General features: G+C 39.6%; 1 protein-coding gene across 3 annotated transcripts; it reads left to right on the top strand.

The window, feature by feature from the left end:
• The first annotated feature begins 746 nt into the window (after positions 1 to 746).
• Positions 747 to 22,894, top strand: LOC108895498 (M-phase phosphoprotein 9). 3 transcript variants are annotated; one of them, XM_018694348.2, is made up of 24 exons: positions 747 to 845; positions 2,945 to 3,216; positions 3,657 to 3,804; positions 5,124 to 5,213; positions 5,297 to 5,805; positions 6,023 to 6,188; positions 6,391 to 6,463; positions 7,130 to 7,230; positions 7,865 to 7,981; positions 8,509 to 8,987; positions 9,394 to 9,543; positions 9,888 to 9,975; positions 10,469 to 10,684; positions 11,439 to 11,486; positions 11,932 to 11,996; positions 14,658 to 14,759; positions 14,927 to 15,160; positions 15,238 to 15,401; positions 16,679 to 16,948; positions 18,133 to 18,253; positions 19,389 to 19,480; positions 20,429 to 20,628; positions 21,181 to 21,249; positions 21,882 to 22,894. In XM_018694348.2, exons 2-24 carry the CDS (start codon positions 2,981 to 2,983, stop codon positions 21,981 to 21,983), a joined length of 3,840 nt encoding a protein of 1,279 aa, XP_018549864.1. In that variant the 5' UTR covers positions 747 to 845; positions 2,945 to 2,980; the 3' UTR covers positions 21,984 to 22,894. The 3 variants fall into 3 exon arrangements, with proteins under 3 accessions (XP_018549864.1, XP_018549863.1, XP_018549865.1); XM_018694347.2 differs by having other exon boundaries at positions 15,238 to 15,425; XM_018694349.2 differs by lacking the exon at positions 7,865 to 7,981 and having other exon boundaries at positions 15,238 to 15,425.
• The last annotated feature ends 672 nt before the right edge of the window (positions 22,895 to 23,566 follow it).

Below are 23,566 nucleotides of genomic sequence, written 5' to 3'. Positions count from 1 at the left end.
ATAACAAATAATGAAACAAAGAAGGTCCAGCAATTTATAAGATGATGCAGTTTATGTATAGACTGGATGATTAGTATGTATGTACGGTTTAGAACTGCTTGAACTGCAGACATCATTAAAACCAAACACCACATCTTTGTAGTCTTGTACAAATCTTTATAATCTCCCTTTTAATTCAGCCCATATTTGACAAGTCTTAGTACTGTGTTTTTTGATCTGGACCAGGTCTGATGCAGTCTAGATGTGGGGAAAAAGAGAGAGAGGAATTGTTATGGTCACTGTTGCAAATATAAAAAGTTTGAGACTGCGTTTTAAACAGTGGAGTCTTATTAAACAGTCAAGTGCAGGTTTGATTAATTAGGATTAAGTGTGGTTTTAAACTAGACCCGGTGGCAAAAAAAAGCAGTGAAATGGTTTAAAAAATAAAGATTTCACTAATTTGACAGTGGGCTGTCTAGGAGCACATTCTCACAATAAGAAAGTATGAAGAAAAAACTGGATTTACTCAATATTGTAACGTATATCGTAAAGTTTCGTTTAACTTTTCTTTATATATACAAACTATCATTGTCAAACCAAGTTGAGTTAACTATCACAGTCCCTTCTCTGTCTGTTTAATCCCAACAGATGCGTGCTCCTCTGTCCCCAAAAAGCCAATAGAAACACAAAGTGAAAGTGCCGACCAATCAGCACTCAGCATTTTAATCGCATTCTGACCAATAGTGTTTCAGGCTGTGAACGTTACAGCAGCCAGCGATCTCTGCAGTGCAGTAGCCAACCAGCAGCCAGCTAGCCAACTTGTCTACTCAGAGGAATATGGATGAAATAATGATACAAGTCAACGGGTAGGTTAACTGTAATTTAATGTAGGCTCTCTCTGCTTATCTCTCATCAGTCATACAGTGTTTGTTCTTCGGTTATGTGTGTTAGAATTTTCCCTGCGCTGCCTGCGCTGTGCTTACAAACCTGTAATAAACCAACTTAGCTCAACTTAGCTAGCGAGCTAACCATTTGAATTGCCTGTGAGTGGTAGCTCTAACTGTGAGGTTAGCTGGGTAACTAACCAACCCAGGGTCCCACGTAGTTGACAGGAAACTTTAACCGTCTGCAGCATCTACTGGCTCTGGCTGACACCGTAGCTAAAGCAGCTACTGTAGCTGGTGTTGTTAAATTGTCCAAACCGCTGCATAGCTAATGCTATCTGTCTGTGCTGTGTTGATTCTGTTGTTATTGGTGAAGTTAATCCGTTATTCAATCAAACCTGCCCACTTCGACCACCTTCTCTATACTATTCAGAATCTATACTTCAGACAGGCTCTTACACACGGGACAGACAGGAAACACAGGTCATGACAGACAAAGACGACAGAGAGGTAGATGCTAATACGTATCATTGACACATTAGCTTGAGCACTTGTGTTTATGTTTGGGCTTATGTTTTGTTAACTGTTGAATGCTGAAGACACATTTATATCGGTAGTTAAGGGAAACCTAAGTCAACAATGAATAAAATGAAGGCTTTTAAATTCTGAAGCATGTTTTTTTTAAGTGTCTAACTGTCTGTCTTGTTAATCTAGTCCAGATTTGACAAGTCAAGGTGCAGTGGTGGTTGATCTTGACCTGGTCTGATTTGGTCTAGGTGGGGGTAAAAGCAGTGACATCACCTTTGTATGTGTGTGTGTGTGTTTAACAAATAGATTTAAAGTTTCAAACAGTCTTTATACTCTCCCTATTAATTTACCCCAGATTTGACATGACTGAGTATAGTGGTTTTTGATCCGAACCTGGTCTGATGTGGTCTAGCCATAGGGGAGAAAGGGAGAAGCACTTTTCTGTCACAAACAGAATAAAAGCTTAATAAATCTGAGTGTGTTAGTGGAGTCTGCTTTTATGGTGGTCACAGTCTGTTGTCTAGATAGAGAAAATGCTATAACTTGTATTTAACTATTTATTTATGATTTTTGTTTGCCTAAAAAAAAGGTTTCACTAATTTTAAAGTAGAATAAGTAGAATACCATTAAGTCTTTAACTAGGCACCCTTTCACAAAATAAATGATGCAAAAAAGAAAAACTCAGAATTTTCTTAATATTATAATTTAAGTTTCCCTTAACTGCTGAATCAGAAACTCTGAATACGAAATGTTCAGCATCATTGCAACAGCTACATATTTCACAGCACAGTCCAGTATGAGCTGGCATGTTTATGCATTTTTAAATTGTTGTGAAAACTGAGGAACAGTTCCTGTTAGCTTCCTGCCAATGCCATTTTCAAGAAGTCCTGCATTCAAAAATTTTACTTAGAAGTAAAAGTATGGAAATTTAAACAGGAAAATGTACTCAATGTATCAAAAGTAAAAGTACTCGATGCAGACAAATGGCCCCAGTGTATATCCAGTGAAATACTAGATATTATGTATTAGATTATTATTACTCAGGCATAAATGGTTAAGCAGCATTTTACTCTTGAAGCTGGTTGAGGTGCAACTGATTTTTCAGCTACATTATATGTGGCTTCAACTAATGATTATTTTCATTATGAAACGATCTGCTGGTTGTTTTCTTGATCAATCCATGAATTGTCTCACAAAATGGAGTTATTAAATGTTTGTTTGTTGTCAAAACACTTGTAGATTATTTTTTTGATAATTGACTGTTTAAGCTCTTATTGTATTGTTGGCTAGCTGAGTTTTTTTTTAACAATGCATCATATTTTAAGTTCTTCATATGTTTTGTATGTAAAATCTGAATCTGTAACACAGCTAGTAACTGAAGCTGTCATATAAATATAATCCAGTAAAAGTACAATAGTTCTTTCTGAAATGTAATGGAGTAGAAGTATAAAGTAGCAGAAAATGAAATTTCTAAAATAAGCCACAAATCTCCACTGAAGTACGGTGTATTGTTAACACTAACTGCTTCTTGTCTCCCCTCTCTTTGTTTCTAGCTGTCAGACTGACCCCCTCTTCATGGGCCCATAAACATGTCCACAGATGACAGTATCTCTGAGGATGTGTCCAGCTCGGGGCCTTTGAGCCATTGCCATGTCAGTGCTGACGGGGATGGGGGTAAGGAGAGTGAAACCTCTTTGGTGTCCTCTGAAGGGACATCAGCCTCGGGGCTGGCTGTCTCAGAGGATAGACACACAGCCTCCCAAACAACAGGAGGCACTGTGGAGAGCAGGCCCATGGACATCACACCAGCATGCAACAAGATCAGGTGCAGCATTTGTAAACACACTAAGCACACTATTGTATATGGAAAATGAAAAGAATAGATTCTCTGTGCTAATATGCTGTGGAAAATAAGACTAACTTTTTAGTCATTTTAACTATCGATTAATCTGCTGATTTTTTTTTTGTGACATATTTTGTGTGAACTGTTGAGAAATTATTCCAAAATGACCATCATAACTTTTCTGAGCCAAAGGAGATGTCTTTAAATGTCTTGTTTTGTTCAGCCAACAGTCCAAAAACCTAGAAATATTTAGTTTACAATTATATGTGACAAAGAAAACAGTTAATCTTTTCATTTGAGTGGCAGGAATCAGAGAATATTTGGCATGTTTCACAATTTTGCTTGATAAATTAGTTATTCATTGTTTTCTGATATTTAATCATGAACGACCATGTATCTATATCTATATCTATATTATGCAGGAGTCTGTGTCTGAGCACAGATGAAGCATTTGAACAAGGGAAGAACCTCCCATTCATCAACCCAAGCTCCCTTGAGACCCTTAGGGCCTTGGTGCAGGAGATCCAGAGCAGTGGAGAGACAGACCCTGAGATCTGGAAGGATTGTGAGGTGGGGAAATATCCCAGGGCCTTATTGTAGAATGTGCAAATGAGATGATAAGTGCACATTGATGATGTTGAAAGTGAAGCTGGGGTTGGCTGCTGTTGCAATTGTTCCTGTGCGCTGCGTTTGGCAGCTGGCAGCCTCATTTCTAGGCTGTCACTTTTATTTTTTGTGGGAATCACACCTGACAGTAAGACAGACACACACTTTCACACATAAACACACACAGACGCACACACACATACACAGACCCCAATACCCCACACAGCACCACACTGCAGCTGATCTTTTCAGACACAGGATGTGATTTGTAGGGAACAGACAAGTCTGATGTGTTACAACACAGAGGCACATTACTGCAGAGTTCATCAGGCTTTTTAGTTTATATACCTGGGAAGAACACTGTCTTCTCTGATTATTAAAATGTTTACTGTATAAATTATTTTATGTATAAAATAATCAGTATAATGATATAATCATTGTTCCACTATATAATACTCTCTGATGGGAGTTTGCAGTGGTGCACTGTTGCTTCCCTCAGCCTTCACAAATGCACATGTGGTGCAGGCAGAAATTAGTCAGTTAAGGAATTACATACTTCCAGATTCTTTGGCATTCCTGCCTTTATTAGACAGTTGACAGTGAAGAAGCAGACAGTTTGAAAGAGGGGGGTATGACTTGCATCCAGCTTCTTTGGTTTCTTGGGAGGGTCGGGGGTCAAGTTGGTGGGGCCCCTGCCAAGACAATGGAAGTTAACTTCATTGTTTGTGCACTGGAAGCTTCAAGTTTCCACATCACACTTGTGTAAGTTGCATACTGGACTGTGATTGGCTTCCAAATTATTTCTAATGTCATAAAATCCTGCTGAGATTTAAGGTGATCACAGAGAAACCTTCCTCTTCTGCAGATGAATGTCAAAACAGTCTTCTAGTATCAAACATACGTCATTCTGCACAGTGAAGCTCAAACATGTAGGTGAAGTTACAGGAAGCAAAACATGTTTTTGAGTGAAGGGGAACTTTAAGATAAGTAAGGCTTCCAAAATAGGGCAGGTGGTTCACTACAGTGAATGTGAATGTGAATCATGTGTATGATTAGCTGTGTAACCTGGTTTCTTGTGATTCACTTGATAAGGTTTCTTATTTTAGCCTTTAGATGATATGGTGATTCATACATTATTTTAGGATCATTAGAAGTCACGTTTCCACCTGTCTGCAGTGTGAAGATGAAAAGCCCAGTCAAAGGCAGATATAGAATATCTTTATTGACAGTGTCTTTCTGTGAGTACTGATGGTACATAACACTTTCCTTTTTTTCTTCAACAGAGCCGATGGCTGCATCTGTTTCAGCTGGTTGAGAAGCAATACCAAGAGCAAATACTCGCTCAGCAAGAACAATACCAGTGCCAAATACAGGTTAGCCTGCATTTGGTCCTCTCCTATCACATGATTTTAAAGGATTTGATCATCCAGTGACACAATAATGTGCTTTTTCCCAGTTGATTCAGGATGAAATCAAGGCCCTGGTTCAGCTCCAGAACCGCCAGGCGAGTGTCCAGCCACACACAGAGTTTTCTCCAACACCGGTGACCAAAACTACTACTGACACAAAGGACTATATTTTCCCCCTCATCTCCAGTGACTGCACAATTCCCAAAAATTTGCCCAGTGACAATGACAGCCTGGCAGCCCCTGCCCATACACCTTTTAGCTCCCCCTCACCTCCACTCCACAGATCAGAAACCGCTAACCCAGGGGAGGAGCGGCCGACTACAGTGCTCAGCAGTGGATATGGGACTCTGTCTACTTGGGAAACAGGTCTGGAACCTGCTGGGTCGCCAGGGGAAGATGAGGATGGTAGTCAAGGGAGGGAGAAGCATCACTGGTCCTCTAACTTCCAGGAAGCCACAAAGACAACTGTGATTGGGTGCCAGCAGGATTTTTCTGATGAGAGGACTCTTGGAGTGGAAGAAGTTAATCCTTTAGTCTACCAGCAGAAAACCTCTGGGTATGTCTGAGCGTTTATGAGACATGCTAACTGCAACTCCTTGAGGCAGGGTATCTTTATTTCTTTGGCTGGTATGACAGTGAAACATACTAAATTGCATTTAGTGCCTTTAAAAGTCTTAAATGTAATTGGGTGAATCCTGCAGAAACCTGCTGAGATTTAGTCAGCATTGTTCCTGAGGAATCATAGCACTGACCTTGGCCTCTTCTGTTGGCAGCACCAGCCAGCCTTTGACCTCCTGGGCCCAGAGGCAGAAACTCAGGCCCAAGAAGAGCAAAGCAGGACAAGCTTCGTCCCAAATCCCAGAGTACCAGGAGCTGCCACGCAGCACCAGAGAACCCCACAGACAAAACCCCCTGGAGAGCACAGACTCCCAGGACCAGGTACAACTCACCAAGTGGTAACAGCTGCTCCTTCAAGACAGATAAGATTTTGCAAGGATAATAAAAAAAAGATAACATTGCCCAGGGTTTATCACTGCCATGCATCTGTAGTGTTTTTGTTTTTGGTGCATATGTCTGTTGTGGTTGTCCTGATTACAGTCCTGCTGCTGAGTCTAATCCACTCATCTCTATTGGGTTTTAGCATCGACCGGCTGGGCCATCGTCCAGTGCTTTTCCCCTGAGGAGGAGTGACAGCCTGATGTCTGAGGCATCAGGTAACAATTCACTGACTCAGACAAAACACAGAACTGCAAGGCTTGGACAGTGTAAAGAAATCACTGACAAAATGACTGTGATAAACTAAACAATTCATGATATTACAGTTTTTATGAAAGATGAAACTCTGTAGTAATTACAAGAAGTAACAGTAGGATGGCACTGTTGCACCAGCTAGACCTTTTCACTAGCACCCCTACTGGTCTGACCTAAAAATACTTCATGACAACACTTCAGTTGACAACAGCTCCCTTCTTCATTGTAACAGTTGTTATAGTTGCTGGATATTATATAAGCTGCAGATTTACTCATGCAGCCAGGGAAATGTTCATTTCTGAGTCTAGACCAACCAACAAGAGTCTTTGTTTATAGACCTGACCTAGTCACACACAGTCTGTACTCACACATCACTGAGGAGAAGTTAATGACATTTTTATGAAACCCTTGAATTATACACAATTTAAAAAACTTTGCACTGAAATATGAATAATGTTCTCTATTTAATACTTGCAGAAGCCCTTAGCAATAGACAAAAAACCATTGATCAATAAAAATGAATTTGTTGACTATATTAGGGCGGCCGTCACTACCAGAAATACACAAGAAATGTCTAAACTACTGTACAAATGATTATTAATTACACTGCATTCTCCTCTGTGTCGTAGGCCTGACTTATTGGCGTCTGAATGAGAGTGAACTGTATCGGCCCTTGCCAGACAGCTTTGACACCGGCACTTACCTCCTTCTGCAAGAGACATCGAGTCTAGTGAGTAAAACACTGCAGTTCTCATTGACAGTCAGTGACTTTGACACTGTGACTGAAGGGATGTCCCACAGTTACTTCTGCCTCATCAGTGGTGAATTTTCAAGACATGTTATCAAGACATTAAACTAACTGTTGAAGCTGTTTATCAAGGCTGTGGATTCCAGGTTTCACTTCCTATTTTTACTGTTCCAAAATGTTTTGTTAAATCTTATTTCACACTGGTGTAAAAAATCTAATCATCAACATCAACATTCCTTGACAACAAGACTCACTGAAATCATAGGAAGGCAGGAAAAAAGGAGTCCAACACAGAAATACTCTAAGAAATATTTTTCTTCATAATTAACAATTAAGTTCTTAAGATATAGACCTTCTTAGCACAAGGAACATCAACAGGTACATCTCTCAATACATTGCATAAAGTGAATGTGGTTCAAAAAAACAGTTTGTGTTTTTTTTATTTATCTATTCAAGAACATCTTGTACAAGTTCAAAGTGTGTTTTAGAGTACAAAAAGACAGGAGGGCCTGCACCAAATTGTGTTTGAGGAGATTGACTGATAATATTCAGAATCTACTTGCATTTGGCTAGTTTGTGTTAGTTCTCCTAAATATCTTATCTCTGTGTCCTGTAGAATCCAGCTCAGGAGCCTCAGCTGTCTCTCAGAGAAATCTATCAGAACAAGCAAAGAACAGATTGTAAACGTTCAGACTGGGAAGGCTCTGTTATATCCAGTTCTTCGTCACCACAGGTATTTCACGCGATTCACACATCAGTGGTTGATTTAGTCCTTGGCCTCAAGAGAAGTACACTATGAAATTGGGCATAATATAGAGTGTATCCCACCAACTCTTAAATGTCAAGATCTGTAGATGTTAGCAACAGATATGATTTGTATAAAGATGAAGACACAATCAAAAATTATTCTATGGATATTCATATTTATTGAAATTGGAAATTACATTGAGTGTGTTAATGAGTAATAGGAAACGTGCAAACAGTCAGCCTGTTTCAGACGTTCAGATAGACTTAAGAAAATACCTCTTGCAACTTATTGTATATACAGTTTATTCATAGTTATTTTAAGATTTATTTATTTGTCTGCTCAACTTTCTTATTAGTAACAGCAATAATTTATCCTTCCTCCCATTTTGGGTGCCATAACACCTATGCTCTGTCTGTTTGATATATGTTCTAAATCAAGTCTAAATAAGAAAGAAAAAAAGGTTTAGTCCTTGACTGAGCCTCTAACCTATACTCTCACTCTTTGTACTTCAGGTGTTGACCTTAGACCCAGCAGTGAACATGCGGCAGTCAGATCGCACTTCTGGATTCACTTCACCTTCTCACTTCAGCAGCCCTTCATTTGCCACTCAGCCCCAACCCTACCCCAGAGTTGGGACCCCGGTAACCCCTGACAGCATGGTGGAGTGCAGTCCTAATCCTGGAGATACAGACTGTATCTCTGATACCTCCAGTGTTTCAGTCACTGGAACTTCCCCCTCTAAGTTGCAAAGCTTGTGGGGAAACGCATCCCAAGCAGTCCTGTCTACCTCCCAGGATAAGACCCAGCCCAGCTCCCACACAGCCAGCCAGCAACGCAGAGCCAGCGCCCCCTTAGCCAGCGAAGAGGAGGGCAGTCACACACACACCAGCACCCTGAAACCTTGTTCAGCCTCTGGTGCTACTCTGCGGCCTGCAGTCAGTCCAAACATGGAGAGAGCGTCATCATTAGAGGATCCTGTTGTCCTTTCTCTGTGAGTGTAGCATAAATAGGTGCAGTCACACTGGGATTCTCATGCTTAATGTAAAATAACTATTTATTTTGTACATTTCAGAAACATGTTTGCAAAGTTTTCTTTCACAGTAAGACAAGAGGAAAAGTAATAAATCAAATGTAAAAGCCTAGCAGCAGAGAGAAGTTATCTGCTAAAACTAAGTACAGAAGGCCCTCAGGGCAGTGAATTATGTGCTCCACAACATCATGCAAAGCATTTATGCTGCTTTGTGTTTCATTACTGTCAGATCCCAGTAGCACTTTCTGGTGCTGTTTTGTTTGTATTACTGTAGTATGATATATCATCAGGCTTAATGATAACAAAGAGAAATCATTCACTGCGAACAAATTCAGTCATTTATTCTTCTCTTCTTTTTCCTCTTCAGACTACGGCAGAACCTGAGAGAGAAGCACTCTCGACATGTGGCTGACCTAAAAGCGTATTATGAATCTGAGATCCAAATCCTGAGAGACAAACTCAAACTCAGAGATCTGCCCCAGGATTTAGAAAAGAGCAACCAGACCCTTACAGAGAGGTTTGTGGTCACTCTATATAATTTATTTATAGCATAGTTTATTTTATTGTATATATATTTTACCATTTTTTTACTGCTTTTGTTTTTCAAACAAAATAAATGAGACAATGCAGTCTAATATAAAATCAATACACTCAAAGACTACTGAACAAACTCAGCTGATGGAGGCTGAGAAACGTAGGTGAAAGCTCCTGAAAACACAATTAAACCAAATGTCACCAAAAACATTAAGTTCTGTTGGATCTCACATTGCCCCTGCATGATATTGTACCCTCTATTTTTTGTATGTTTGTTTTGTTTTGTTTTTTAAACCTTATAATAATATGATATTTGCTTATCCACAGGTGTAAGCGTCTAGAAAAAGCTCTGGCTGACGCCACCAGTCGCATTCAAGAACTAGAGGCAACAAACAGCTCTTTGGAGAAGAAACTGGTATCTTCCCTCAAATTTCTTTTCATAATTTGTGATTTGTCTTACAGTGTACAGTATGTTTATGTACTGATGAAAGTATTCCATTGTTTAAAATATACTAATTTAACAAGGAAAGTATTTTAATTTACATAAGCATAAAATGACCCACTCTGGCCCTGAAAAAGCAGTGAAATGTCTTCAGTTTACCTCTTTAGTCAATAAAGTTGGCCGTCTGTGGTTCAAACAAAACAAGCTGCAATTCATGCATGTTTTGTTCCAAAATTTGTTCTCAAATGTCTTTAAATTTGTCTTTCAAAAGAAAATCATTAAAATCAAATTAAAGGTTAATTTAGCCTTTTAATCAGCCTATTCATAAAGGGCCTTTTACTCAACTCTCTTTTTAAAATTGTTTTAATGTTTTTAGTTTTTTCAAGTATAATGATAAGTATACACATTCCAGTAATATTTAACCATTATTCCTTTCCTTAATTTTGATGTGACTTTTCGTTGTTAGGCAGAATGGCCGGAGCGGTATGCTGTAGCAGGTGCTACTGTGAAATCTTTGCAGCAGCGACTAGAGGAAAGCAAACGCTTGGGCAAAGAGAAAGACACCCTGGCAGCACGTTTGAAGACCCGCATACGGCAGCTGGAGGAGGCGTCGCAGAAAGCCTGCAGGGAGGAAGATGAGAAGGAGGCCCGGAGGGAGAGAGAGTACAAGATGCTGCAGGATGTGAGTCTGAGTGGGCTGTGGGAGAGAATATCATGAGATAAATATATCATGAGTAGCTTCAGAAAAAAACATATAATCTATAACCTCTCATGCACTGGAACCATGTAATTATCATCCTTTTGGTTTTTTATATTAAACCTTTTTCCCAAGCAGAACTGCGATATTGTTGATGTGCTCTGCAGTGTGATTGCTCCATAATCTGTATTTCACCTTCACTGGAACAATCTCGATGATGTATTCAGGAGATCATGAATTATATGTTTATCTTTACCTTGGGGATTTCATTTGTAATTGGAAATGTGTGTGAGAGTATCTTCCATTTAGGAATGCACTGATTGGATCTGCCTGATTGGTATCTGCTTCAATACTGATTTTGCGAATCAGGTTGGGTATTAGCCAAACGTAACTGATTCACAATATATACTTACTGTGAAATGCTAGCTGTATTTAGCTGATTTTACCATAGATTGACCCAATCTAAATTTTGTACCTTTTTTGTGTTTGTTGTGAAGTGATGTGTTACAACCGAATGATCCAAATGCATTCCAGGTAACCCAGAACCTATTATGCAGATCTCAAATTAGGGAAAAGAGAGCATTGCTATCAAATCTGCTCTGTATTGGTAGGTATCCTGGTTTAAGATGTTGTATCACGAGAGAAAAGCCTCGTTGAACTGACCCCTCTTCCATCTAACGTAACTGTCTGTCAGCTCTAAGCCTTCATGATTAAGGTCTCTGTTGTTTTGTGTCCTCAGCTGCTCGGAGAATACGACTCACTGATGAAGGAGCACGAGGGAGCAAAGGTAATGGTTCTCCTACAGGAATTTATATACAACATTTAGTTTGATTGTTTAATTATCATTGTCAAGTCAAGTCAATTTTATTTATATAGCGCCAATTCACAACAGAAGTTATGTCGAGGCACTGTACCATATAGAGCAGGTCTAGACCGTACTCTTCATCTTAGAAAATTTACAGAGAGAGACAGATCCCACCATGAGCAGCACTAGGCGACTGTGACAAGGAAAAACTTCCTTTTAAGAGGCAGAAACCTCGAGCAGAAGCAGACTCACGGTGGGCAGCCATCTGCCTCGACCAGTTGGGTTTAGACAGAGAGATGGGGGTGGGGGGGATGGGGTAAGAGAAAGAAATATGAATATTTCATGAGATATGAAAGAAATATGTTCTGTAATTTTAACAATAACAAACAAAATCATTCCTCAGTCACTCCTCTTTTTGTATCTGCAGAACAACCTGGTGTCCGTAGAGAACAAGCTTGTTGATGCCAACGATCAGATATCTGAACTGAAGAGGTGAGTGGATGTAACACACTTACTGGCAGTTAGGTTTGGGTATTATGAATTTTATACATGCTATTTTTTATCCTGTGTAGATTCTTATCAAATCTCACCTTTTCCCCCTCTACTTCTATACTACTTAAACTCAGTCCTGTGAGTCACTGAACTATCTTCCTATTCTGATGACTGCGCAATGACAAAAAAGTGGCTCAGTCAAGGGTTACAAAATACAAGTGTTAGCATTTTGTTACCATCACTGAAATTACCTTTTAAATTAAAAAAAAAAAAAACTTTTTAAAGGCTTTTACATTTTCATTCAAATTTTAGATGAGAAGATTGATACCACAGTCACATTTGTCTTGTGTGTTTAATCCATAAAAGGAATTTAAAAAAAAACACAACTTAGGTTTTACAGGGGGATTGTGTACTGAACTATTTTTTGGCTCGGAGCAATGACTTATTTGAGTTTATGTTGGTTGCCTGGCAACCTCACTGTGATTCAGGATTTTCTTTTTTTTTTTTTTTTTTTTTTACTTTTGATAGAGCCAGGTTATCTGTTTCCCCTTGTTTCCAGTCTTCATGCTAAGCTAAGCTGTTTCCTGGCCACAGCTTCATATTTACCCAATAGTCTCCTCATCTGAATCTCATGAGCAGAGATGTAACATCACAGCTGTTGTCTGGTTAATGCTTTTATGTCTGTCATGGCTCAAGCAGTTCTGTAAAAAAAAAAAAAAACTGCAGTGGAGGGTAGTTGACAGAAGCAAGAAAATAGAGAATTAATCAATAGAGCCTAATGATGGTCTCTGTTGAAAATAGATGATAGCACTGCTGATGCTACACAGCAACTTTCCTTTGCAGTATCAGCTCTGCCTGCAAATTGGCACCAATACAGGCAGCGCATGGACTCTGCATTGATGAAGTCTCTCAAGTCGATTCAGCGAATTCACAGACAGATAGCAAACTTCCAGCTTGCAGAACATCAATATGTGTGCCATATGAAGGCTTTAGCACTAAAAATTACTTACCAGGAGGGACGGTAGGTCTGACAGCCAAGGGTAAAAAAGATGGAGAGGTTCAGGCACCTGTAAGTAGAATTGTATAATGAAGGAATTACTACAGTATACAAGCAGACATAAAATAATCAGTTTGCGTGAAGGATGTCAGAGAACCATTAGAACAAGTGAAAAAAGACAGAATGAGCTACAGCGGCATTTTAGCAAGACTTTCTTAGATTTTGCCAATTCCCTTGTGTTGTGACAAAGAACAGCACAAAAACTAAGACATAACTCTGAAAAGACAAATAAATTGGGAAAAGCATAGCGACATGAGGATCCTTCCAGGTATCCTATCAGTCAGGGAGCCAGAGCACTGAGTTGATGTTAGATCACCAAAATGGAAAAGGTTGTAAAATGCAGTAAGATATGCAAGAACATTTCCATCTTCAGGCTCTAATGGAATCATATAGCAAGTGCAAAAACCTCCAAAAGATGTCTTAAGATTGTTAGAAAGGCCTGTCAGACTAAAACAGGAGAAGCAAATTAGAGTCAGATCATGACAACTGAGGGAATTTATAATCCAGAGGAGAAAGTGTTGAGATAAAGGTCAGCTTTTGGTCGTATTACTTCTCTGTGTAGAGGGAATGATTTTCAGTGAGGCTAATTGATTTATGAGCACATAAAGGAGGAGTTTGTCAGGTTGCTTGGTGCAGAAATGTGCATGTTTTACTCAGACTGGACTGAATTAATAAGGTGTGACAAGACAAAATTTAATTCAATATTTTTGGTAAATGATAAATGTTTCACTGCTTTTAAACAAGTGTGAAAACTCCTGTTGAGACATATTCCACATTATGTAAATGTGATGGCACTTTTATATGTCATGTCTTAGAAGCCCCCTGGTCACATTTATACAAAAGTCTCAATGACAGGCACTGTTTTCTCATTCAGGTCAGCTGCGTGTATGAATGAATGCTTTATGCACTGCATGTGAGTAGACACAGGCATTATAAACATCATACTTTGCTTGTGCACTGTCACTATAAAATATATAACATTTAAAAAGAGAGCAGAATTTGCTATCTAATAGGCCTAACATTAAATGATGAAATTGAAATCAAATTTTATTATTATTATTCACTGTGAGGGGTGAGAGACTTCTGTCTGCAGACAGATGAATCCAGCAATGTAATGTATTCTGTGCCTAGAAAGGGCTTTTTGCTATCACTACATAGCCAATGTTAGCATTAACAGCTGTTTTTATTATTAGTGATCGTCCTTTGTTGGGGGCACCACCTTTACCTGGTTCCCTGTAATGGCTTTTTAAAATTGCTTTAATATTATTTTAACATGATACCTGTTGCCTCCTACTTACACATTCTCTAACAACTCATATGGACCTGAGATTTGAGGCTTATCACGTGGGAGCAGCCACGGCAGAACCGATGCTGAGGCTGCTGTGTTACACCTCTGATTCTGCGATGGGGCAGCTGGGGCAGCATTATGCTTGCTGTGTATGGTTCTTTGTAAACAAGCAAAGGTGGCATCTTCTCCAATACTGCGCGACCTCTGTGTAAGAGGGTCTAATGAATAATAGTCAGCCAGCTTAATCACATGTCTCTTTGAAATTTGTAATGTTGTAACCGTGTGCGTGTGTGTGTGTGTCTTTGTGTCTTCTCAGAGTCATCTCCAAACTGGAGTCTCAGGTGAAGCAGCTGGAGCATGAGAACCAGGCCAGGGCCCGTTACGTTTCCCACAGTAATGCACAGCCCTCTGGAGCTGGGTAAGCACTTAAAAATGTATAGCCACTATTATACTTAGAATTTTGATATTTCCAACTTCTGTGGCATCCATATCATCCATATCATATCATTATATCTGTGTCAGATGTGGATGTTCAGAACAACTGATGTTTGCCAAATATTGAACTTCCTCTTGACGTGTCCACAGTCTTTTCCACCATCCTGACCTGCTGCTGTCACCCAGTAAATGCAAGGTAGAGCCAGATATCAGCCGTCGGAAATCACCATGTCCTCTAACTGACCAACTGAGTAACGGCAGAAAATCCCAGTTTCCTCAAACTAACCAATCAAGCATCCACAAGAAGCCACTGTGCACATTAAATGATCAGTCATCTGGACCTGGAAGCTCTGTGGACACCTCTTCAGCTGGTGGGAGCTGGAGGTAGGTTTTCATTGTTGTGGTTATGTCGTCAGCCAGAGTGAAGATTATAAGCAATTTATTGAGATTCTGTCCTGCAGGTGTGCATCTCCTCCAGAGTGTGAACAGTCTCTGCCTCAGACCAGACACCAGGAGCAGAGCCAGCGGGAGACCAGCCGGAGGGAGGCATCCTGTGCCCTAACACCCATGATGAGGGCCCTGATAGAGCTGGAGGAGACCAGAGCCACAGAGAGCCGGGCCCCCTGTAAGAACAGCTCCACCACCCACAGTATGACTTACACACACTCACAACACACAGCTTTAAAACTCTTGTCTAACTTCTTTCCTGCAACTTCTTACTTGAAAAACCACAGTTAATCGTTAACTACTAGACAAGGAGATTTTGAGTGTTTGTAGTCTCAGTTTGAATTTTGTCGCAGTTTGCACTTTACACTTACATAGTTCTTAAATGTAGGTTATAAGGCCCACAATCCAGTCCTGGTTAAAATAAACACAGCTAGTTACTATTAGTAACTTATTTAGTTACAGTTGTATTTTTCAAGGTTTTGAGACACATTAAACAAAAGGAGATGATTAGATGCCATAATGAGTACCAGAGAAAATACTTGCATTGTTTGTAAAATTTGAGGAATTTAGATAACCTGACTGCTAAAAGTATAAAGGAGAACAAAGTCTGCATGTTATGGCGTTTGCTCCAAGAAGGAGGCAAGAATGAATGAGATGTGCTGAATCCAAATGTCTGGGCTTCAGCACAATTGCAGACTTGCAGACTTAGCAGGCTCATTTCTGGGAAGACTTTTAGTGCTGAGGCACAATCCTGCAAATCCACAAGGGCTCCAAGCAAATTTTCTGTAGAGGGTAGAGAGTTTGGAGTGCAGAGCGCACCAGACAGGAATCATTATTAACAAACTAACAAACTAATGCATAATTTGCATTAAAACTAATGCATACATGCGTACATATGACTGAAGTCCACCAGGGTGGAATTCACAAGGTCTGAGGGTGGTTCTTTGGATTTAGCCTCGGCAGCAGAAGAAGGGAACAATGATTGCAATCAGTTTTTTAGTATGGGGTCTTAGACCTTGTTGTGATGTGGCTGGGACCTAATCAGGACACTATTCTAAATGCTCTGAGTGGTCAATCATAGCAAAGCCAGAGATGTTTCTTAGTATCAACGAGGGAACAGACTGGACGTTTACAGAACAGCTAACTGTACTTTTAAAATTAGAAATCTATATTACCTACCATTATGTTTGATCTGCATCTGAAGACTCCTGCTTTGCCTTCATGTCATGTTAAAATATGTCAGGAAAAAGTATATCATGCCCATCACACTTTCCTAATGCCCAATATGTTGCCTTAATCGTTCTTTCACTAATCAATGAATTCATATATTGTTACCACTACAACAACCAAATCTTTTTGTTAATTCATTACAGGCAGATGAAACAACAAACAACACACACAGCTGTATGTAACACACATTTTGAGTCGTCATATCTATGCGGTTTGGCTCTGCAGGGGTTGGCAGTCAGAGGACCACGGTGGGTTTCGTGGAGCGGAGACACAAAGAGTCGATTCAGGAGCGAGTTGGACTTCAGGCAGACAGAGAAGTGGTTAAACCCGGAGCGGCTGTGGTTGGACCTGAGCGAGGAGGAGCAGCACAAAGTCACAGTGGAGCAGAAAGAGCTGCAGCTCTGCTGAGGGCTCAGCGGAGTCTGTCTCCAGAGGGCCATAGATCCTCCTCACTGCCTCCTCCAGCACATCGAAACATACCCACAACTACACCCAGTATGTACTCTCAGTCCTTTCATGCACACCTAGGCTTAAGTTTTTACTTTGACTTCTCTATGAATGTATGTTAAGACAGCTTACGTATTAAGGGAAAACTTTGAGGGTGGCTGCTTAAAGGCAGAGTCAGGCACCTGTGGAGAAAGACTGTTGATATCTGAACTCAGAAACCCACGCTAACAACTGGCCAAGGAGGAAAATGGCAGAATCGAGTGCGTCCGTCTTTTTATAGCTGAGGCAAAACATCATCAGTGGAAGGACATGCACATAAACACAGCATTTGCAGCATAATGGAGTAAAAACTAGCAAGAGAGACAGACAGGCCTTTAGTTGTAGCTTAGCTAACAAGGAAGGTAGCTTCACCTGGCATTCCACTTTGCTTGCAAACTTTTGTTTTAGATCTTTGTGTCTATAAAAGCCTTCACAAAATGTATAAATACAAATATCACAATATAGAGTCAACAATGACGTTTGCGTGTTACATAAGCTGCAGTAAAGTAAACATGCAGAGTGCGCAAGACAGTTTCTCAGAGCTAACACAGTAGATGCAGCAATACTCACAACTCTCCTCCTAGTCTAACATTACATCGAGAACAGGACAAAAGAACACTGCCCTACTGGGTCTGTTCATAGCCTTTGTTTTATAGTTATTAATAATTTATATTCCTCTGTCCACTTCCTCTTAGGCAGTTTATCTGCCAGCACCCCGTTAGCATGCACAGGAATCCCATGGCCCCCTTTATACCATCCTACCTCCTGTCCATGATTGGCTGGAATGGATCACGCCGGTCCACTTAATTTATATCTCAATTCTAAAGCCAAGGCTGTGTAGAAACATCAGTTTTTTTTTTCAGAACAGACACAGAAAGGGAAGCTTGTGGACTACAAGGAGATTTTCCTTGAATTTGAATAAAAGTTCATTAGATTATAATTACTGACACAAATTAATTGAAAAGGTATGACTAACAATTGACACAGAAGGTTCCACTGATTTTTTTCATACTGAACTGGGATTGCACATAATGTTTCTGTTCTACCAAAATAAAAGAGCAACTCAACAGACTGTTAAATCTTTCTAAATGTTATTAGAGCATTAATAACTCTCTGGAGAATGCAGTTTTTAATTAACATTTTGCTGGTGTATTGAAGTTTTATTTAACGGTGTGCTGTTCTCTTCCTTCCAGCAAAGAGAGAAACTTTACTCATGCCCATGTCTGCCAAGTCCAGCCCTAAACGCTGCCCCACTGAGAACTACTCCACTGCTTTTGGTCACTTGATGCCAAGAGAGGAACACCTGCTCAAAAGGTGAGAAACAGGTCTCGTCAGAAGCAAGGCCTGCATTACAAGAACAGTTGAATTATATTATCTCTATTTGTTTACATTATCAAACAAACAACAAATCATATGTTTGTGTCTGGTTGCTAGAGGTAGCATTAGCAACATGGCTACCACTGTCAGCCTTGCTACTGTCCAAAGCAGGTAACAACTTTAAGAATCCCAATTTGATCCCAATCTGTTGCCATTTAAAGAGGCAGTAGTGGGAAAACTGTTACAACTGTTAGAGTGAGGTGCTTTATGACTTTAGTCCAGGAGAAAGTGTGGTGTTGTTGGAAATTACTTAGGATAGGTCAGGGGTATAAATGGCAACGATATGAAGAACATCATCATTAGTTACAATGATGATTTGATGTGAAGAACATCAAGAGACAAAACACAAGCAGAGAAGTGTTTAAGAGGGGAAACATGAATTTACTTTTAGGACTACCAGTGTAAAGATATGAAAACACATTTCGTGGCTGCTTTTATCCAAAGTGCCTTTTGGTTTCTTATCTTCTAACCCACAGCACTAACTATACTGATGCTAAGGTTAGTCAGCATGATGGACATTACGTCTGTAACATTAAAAAGAGAACAGGACCAGAGGCGAAGGCAGTGACATGGCTGCTTTTCCTTCCCTCTCTCATCAAGGCTGTCACATCTTTGTACAACTATGAGCTTTTTCTCTACAGCTGTTGCTATAAACAGGCATACTAAGTATATTGATGCTGGCCACATCAAAATCTTTAGTAAAACACTGCCTGTTGAAATGCACACAAGGTGTCAGCCTGCTACCATCTTTTACACATTAAACCTTTTGTTTTTCGTTATTTGTTTACTCAGCAGCAGATACAGTAATGCAAAGTGGGTCACACAGAACTCACAGCTTGTTAAAATTCATTGAATAAGTCTCAGCATGAACTAAATATAAACAACTCACTGAGTCAGGGTTAGAGACAGAACTGCAGTGTCTTGAACAAGTTTTGTATCCAAAATCTCCATCTAGCAAGCCCCCAAGACAAAGAAGGACAACATTCACAGGTTCAGTTATCATTTTGGCACTGGATGTTCTGCATTACACTTGTTAAACTAAATCTAAAATCACATTGTGTGTCATCTACAGGTTTGATGAAGAAGTTGACCAGAGACGTCATTCATTCCACAGCAGCAGTCCCAGGAAGAGACTCCACTTTACATCAACAGAAAGAGAAGATGGTAATATGTTCAAAATCTGATAGATATAAATACTAAAAAAAAAAGTTAAAGTAAAGAAACCTCTGTCTGATGCTCAGATTATGTTAGAATGTAGCCCTGGTTTTAAAGTACATTTAAGCTTTGTGTGTTTTTGGTCTAATATTAATATCAGACCAGTGTAAATAATTCTTAACAATACTGTGAGAACGCCAAGATTTGCCATTCTATGATTCACAGGGCTTCAGAGTTTGACTTTGTGGTCGCACATGCGATATAATGTGTTAAGGAATTACACAAGTTTGTGGGAACTGACAAAAACGGTCATGCTTAAAATATATTATTAGGGTGAAAATTTTAGGTGCTAGAATACAGGTGGATATATTTTTCTTACCTTTGGCAGGTGATAGCTCTGTAAGGCAGTTTCAGTGAAGGGTAGATAAGTTTAGGAAGTGGTGCTAATAGGCTACAGAGATGTCTAGAAAACAGGTTTTTGACTGTCTAATGTTATATCATGTGAAAACACTGGGTATTTAGCTGGTAAATAGAAATAGAACATCAAGTCAGTAGTGAACCAGGTGTAACTTTGAAAGAATCATGTGCTGTCATGTTGAAATCTTTGAATATACCTTCATTCGGCTGTTTTCCCTGCCTTCTGGACCTGCCAGTACATTTTTTACAAGTTGGACTTAATTCAGTAGAGCATGTCAAACTAAGATACGAAGTGGCCTAGGTTAGAGCGTGGTACAACGGCCGTCACACTAATAATTCTTCTTTACATTTATTATTGCAGTCATAGTGGTTAGCAGTGTCGTACTGGAGTTTGTTATGTTGAAAGGTGTATGTAATATTGTGCTCCCCCCTCATTTATTTAATAGAAGCGGAAGAAAATGTGTAGCCAACAAAGTGGCCAGTGTAAATGTCTGCTCACAAGAAGGAATAAATCCCATTCTATGTCTTTCTCTTCCTTAGACTTTCACCAGCCAGACTCCTCTGGCAACATGAACCCACCTGATGGAAACTCCCAGCTGGGCTGGGAGGAGCAGGGAGCCTGTAGTGGACCTGACCTGCAGGACTCCTGCGAGGACTCAGCCCCACTTTTTCTGGACAAACTCCACTCGCTGGCTGAGGCCGAGAAACTGTTTGACGAACTGACGCAGGAGAAACTGCAGGTGAGCGTTTTATCACTTTGATGGATGCACACTCACTTTCCACTTGGCACTTATCAGGACAGTTAACTGAGAAGAGGAAATTTACTAAGAGAGCTATGTGTAGTGGCACACTTGTTCAGTTTAAAGAGGCTTGTATCTCTGACACACAGGCCAAAACAGAACAACTCTAATCCCCACATGACCTCTTATGTAACATGGGCTTCATTGTTTTTATTCCACTGCTAAATGACTTTTATTTTTAGAAGGTTTATATCTACAACCCCCTCTCTGCCCCCTCCTCCTCTCTCTGCCCTGGTCATATAGGGACGTTTACCTCCCCATTTGCACAGTACACACACACACACACACACACACACACACTCATGCACTCACGCACACATCATTTCCCTGCCAACTAATCTAATGAGTCCAGTGGAAGTGTTTCAGTTGGTCATGTGCTGGCTGTTTCATCAATACAATATTTGTTGTTAATAGATGATTAACCTTTATTTGTGTGTGTGTGTGTGTGTGTGTGTGTGTGTGTGTGTGTGTGTGTGTGTGTGTGTGTAGCAGATTGAGGCAGCTTTGAGCCGGATGCCTGGAGCGGGTGGTAGAGTGAGTCTACAGACCAGGTTAGATGAGGTAAGACCACTCAGATATTGATCATGTTTATATAACTTTCCCCATGTTGTTTGTCCTTGATATAGAGCTGAATAGTCTGAAGATAAATTGTTTTGTCATCTTTCAAACAAAAATGTCAAACTTTGGTGTGTTTGTTTGTTCCAGCTTGTGAGGATTTGCTGCTTGTCTTTGTTTTATATCAGTGTAAATTGAAAATCTTTGGGTTTGTGACTGTCAGTGACTACCAGTCCAACATTGTGGTTCAGATGGATGGAGTGCCATGGAAACAATTGAAAAAGTGTAATTATTCACATCATGTATAGGTTAATTAAAAGGCAGCATCAGTGAAAAAAGTAACACCCGCACCCTGACTCCAAGCCTCAGAGTCAGTAGGATGTATCCTCTGGGGAACATGGATATCTGTCTAGCCATCCAGTAGTTGCTGAGATATATTCAGCCTGGACCAAAGTGGTGAACCAGCAAAGAACTGACCAACAGGCTGACATTGCCGTCCATAGAAACATGCGAGTAGAATGGCCAAAGAGCTGTTTGAGAAGTGGAACCAAAGTATATTTGATATTTTTGCTTGAATGAATTTAACTATTAATTGATTATCAGAGTAAACTCATTTCTACTTTACTCCTCCTTCTCAGGTGGCCTTAGAGAATCGTCTGGAGAGACTGAATCGAGAGCTGGGATCCATCCGCATGACTCTGAAGAGATTCCACGTCCTCCGCTCCTCTGCCAACATATAGCAATGTCTGTCTTTTTACAGTGTAGATTCTATGACTTGGTGTCTTGGTTTTATACACAGCACTGATTGTCCTTCAGTCTCTTTCTGTGCCATAAACCCATCTGTACAGTAACTCCACAGCATCTTTTTTTATATCTATTAATTATTACTCTGGGATATTTTTTATATGTCAGAAAGATATTGCAATTTTTGGAGTATATTTTTAGTAATACACAGATTTGTAAAGTCGTTTACTTTTTTAGTCACACAGAAATATTAATATGATATGTTTTACTTGCCATATTCAGGTGTAGATTTTTAAATCAGCTACGTTTCAGTGTAAATGTGAGCGATTTAAAATACTTTCCAGCAAAGACATTGATCCACTTGGGAAATATCACTGCCATTTTTGTTCTTTTGTTGATGGAAATTTTTAATGTTTTTCCATTTGACATGGCATAAAATTTATTTATTTAATGTTTTTATACTTCAGAGATTTAGATTTTGCTTCTCTTTTTTTGCATTTTCTCTCTCATTATAGATATTTACTCTTTGTTTTTGGCCAAATTATCGAACTTGAAGGAAACATTTGTTTACTTGAATCAAATTGCCTTTTTTCTTTGTTTACATTCCATTACTGCTTGTCACTTTCTTGCTTCATATTTTACATTTCCTATAGGACTGGATCCTCTGGATTAGAGCCTCTTGTAAAATCCAAACCAGCACACTTTTCCAGCACACACACACACACACACACACACACACACATTTTCACACAGTGTCAAATCCTCGTTCGGTTGTTTCTCCTCGAGGGATACTTGTGCATGGAATTTTTTGCTGCTACTTCCTTTTGCCATGCAGTTTTCCTACAATGACATGGGCTTCACTGGAACTATAATATTGTTGTTGCACAATAAATGAAGCTTTTTTATATCCCGAAGCATTGCTCCTCTGTTATTCCCTTTTATGACAGCCTAGTTTATTATTCCTGTAAAACAGAGCAGTGAGTCTTGAGAACTGGAACAAAACAGATCTGACACATTAATAGATGGAATTTGGCGTAATTAGTGTATTGAACTGGGGAATGTTCAAGCAAGTACAGTGTGTTACAATTTACCTTTAAAATGCAAATGATTTTATGTGATCATATGTATACACTCTTGCCAGAAAATCAAAAACAAACTGAAGGAAAAAGTCAGACACAAGATCAGCACACTGCACTGACAGCTCCCAGCAAATTTAATTTAACAGCAATTAGCTTGATTGAACAGATTTTTGTCAGGCATTGACATCACAAAGTGGACAAAGCAACATATAGACACAAGCATTCATCACTCAGGTGGCTATAATCTGTGTGAGAATGAAATCTGATATGCTGTGGAGGACAAAGCATGCCTCTTTGGGACAAGGGGAATTTTTTTTTATAAAACAGGACATATAACGTAAGTTAAGAAAAAAAATAGCTTTTATCATTTAAACCCTTTTTCTACTTCTCTACTTTCTGTGTGTATTTTTCTCTATATTAGTTTCTATAATAATTGTTTCCTCTGGATGATTTTATTTGCTTATGCTTTAGCCTATAATTGACAATTGAAATTTTGACTT

The sequence above is a fragment of the Lates calcarifer genome, linkage group LG9 (genome assembly GCF_001640805.2).
Source record: "Lates calcarifer isolate ASB-BC8 linkage group LG9, TLL_Latcal_v3, whole genome shotgun sequence".
NCBI classification, from domain to species: domain Eukaryota; kingdom Metazoa; phylum Chordata; class Actinopteri; family Centropomidae; genus Lates; species Lates calcarifer.
The sequence above is the reverse complement of the archived record's forward strand: the minus strand, read 5'-3'. Positions and strand labels throughout refer to the sequence as shown.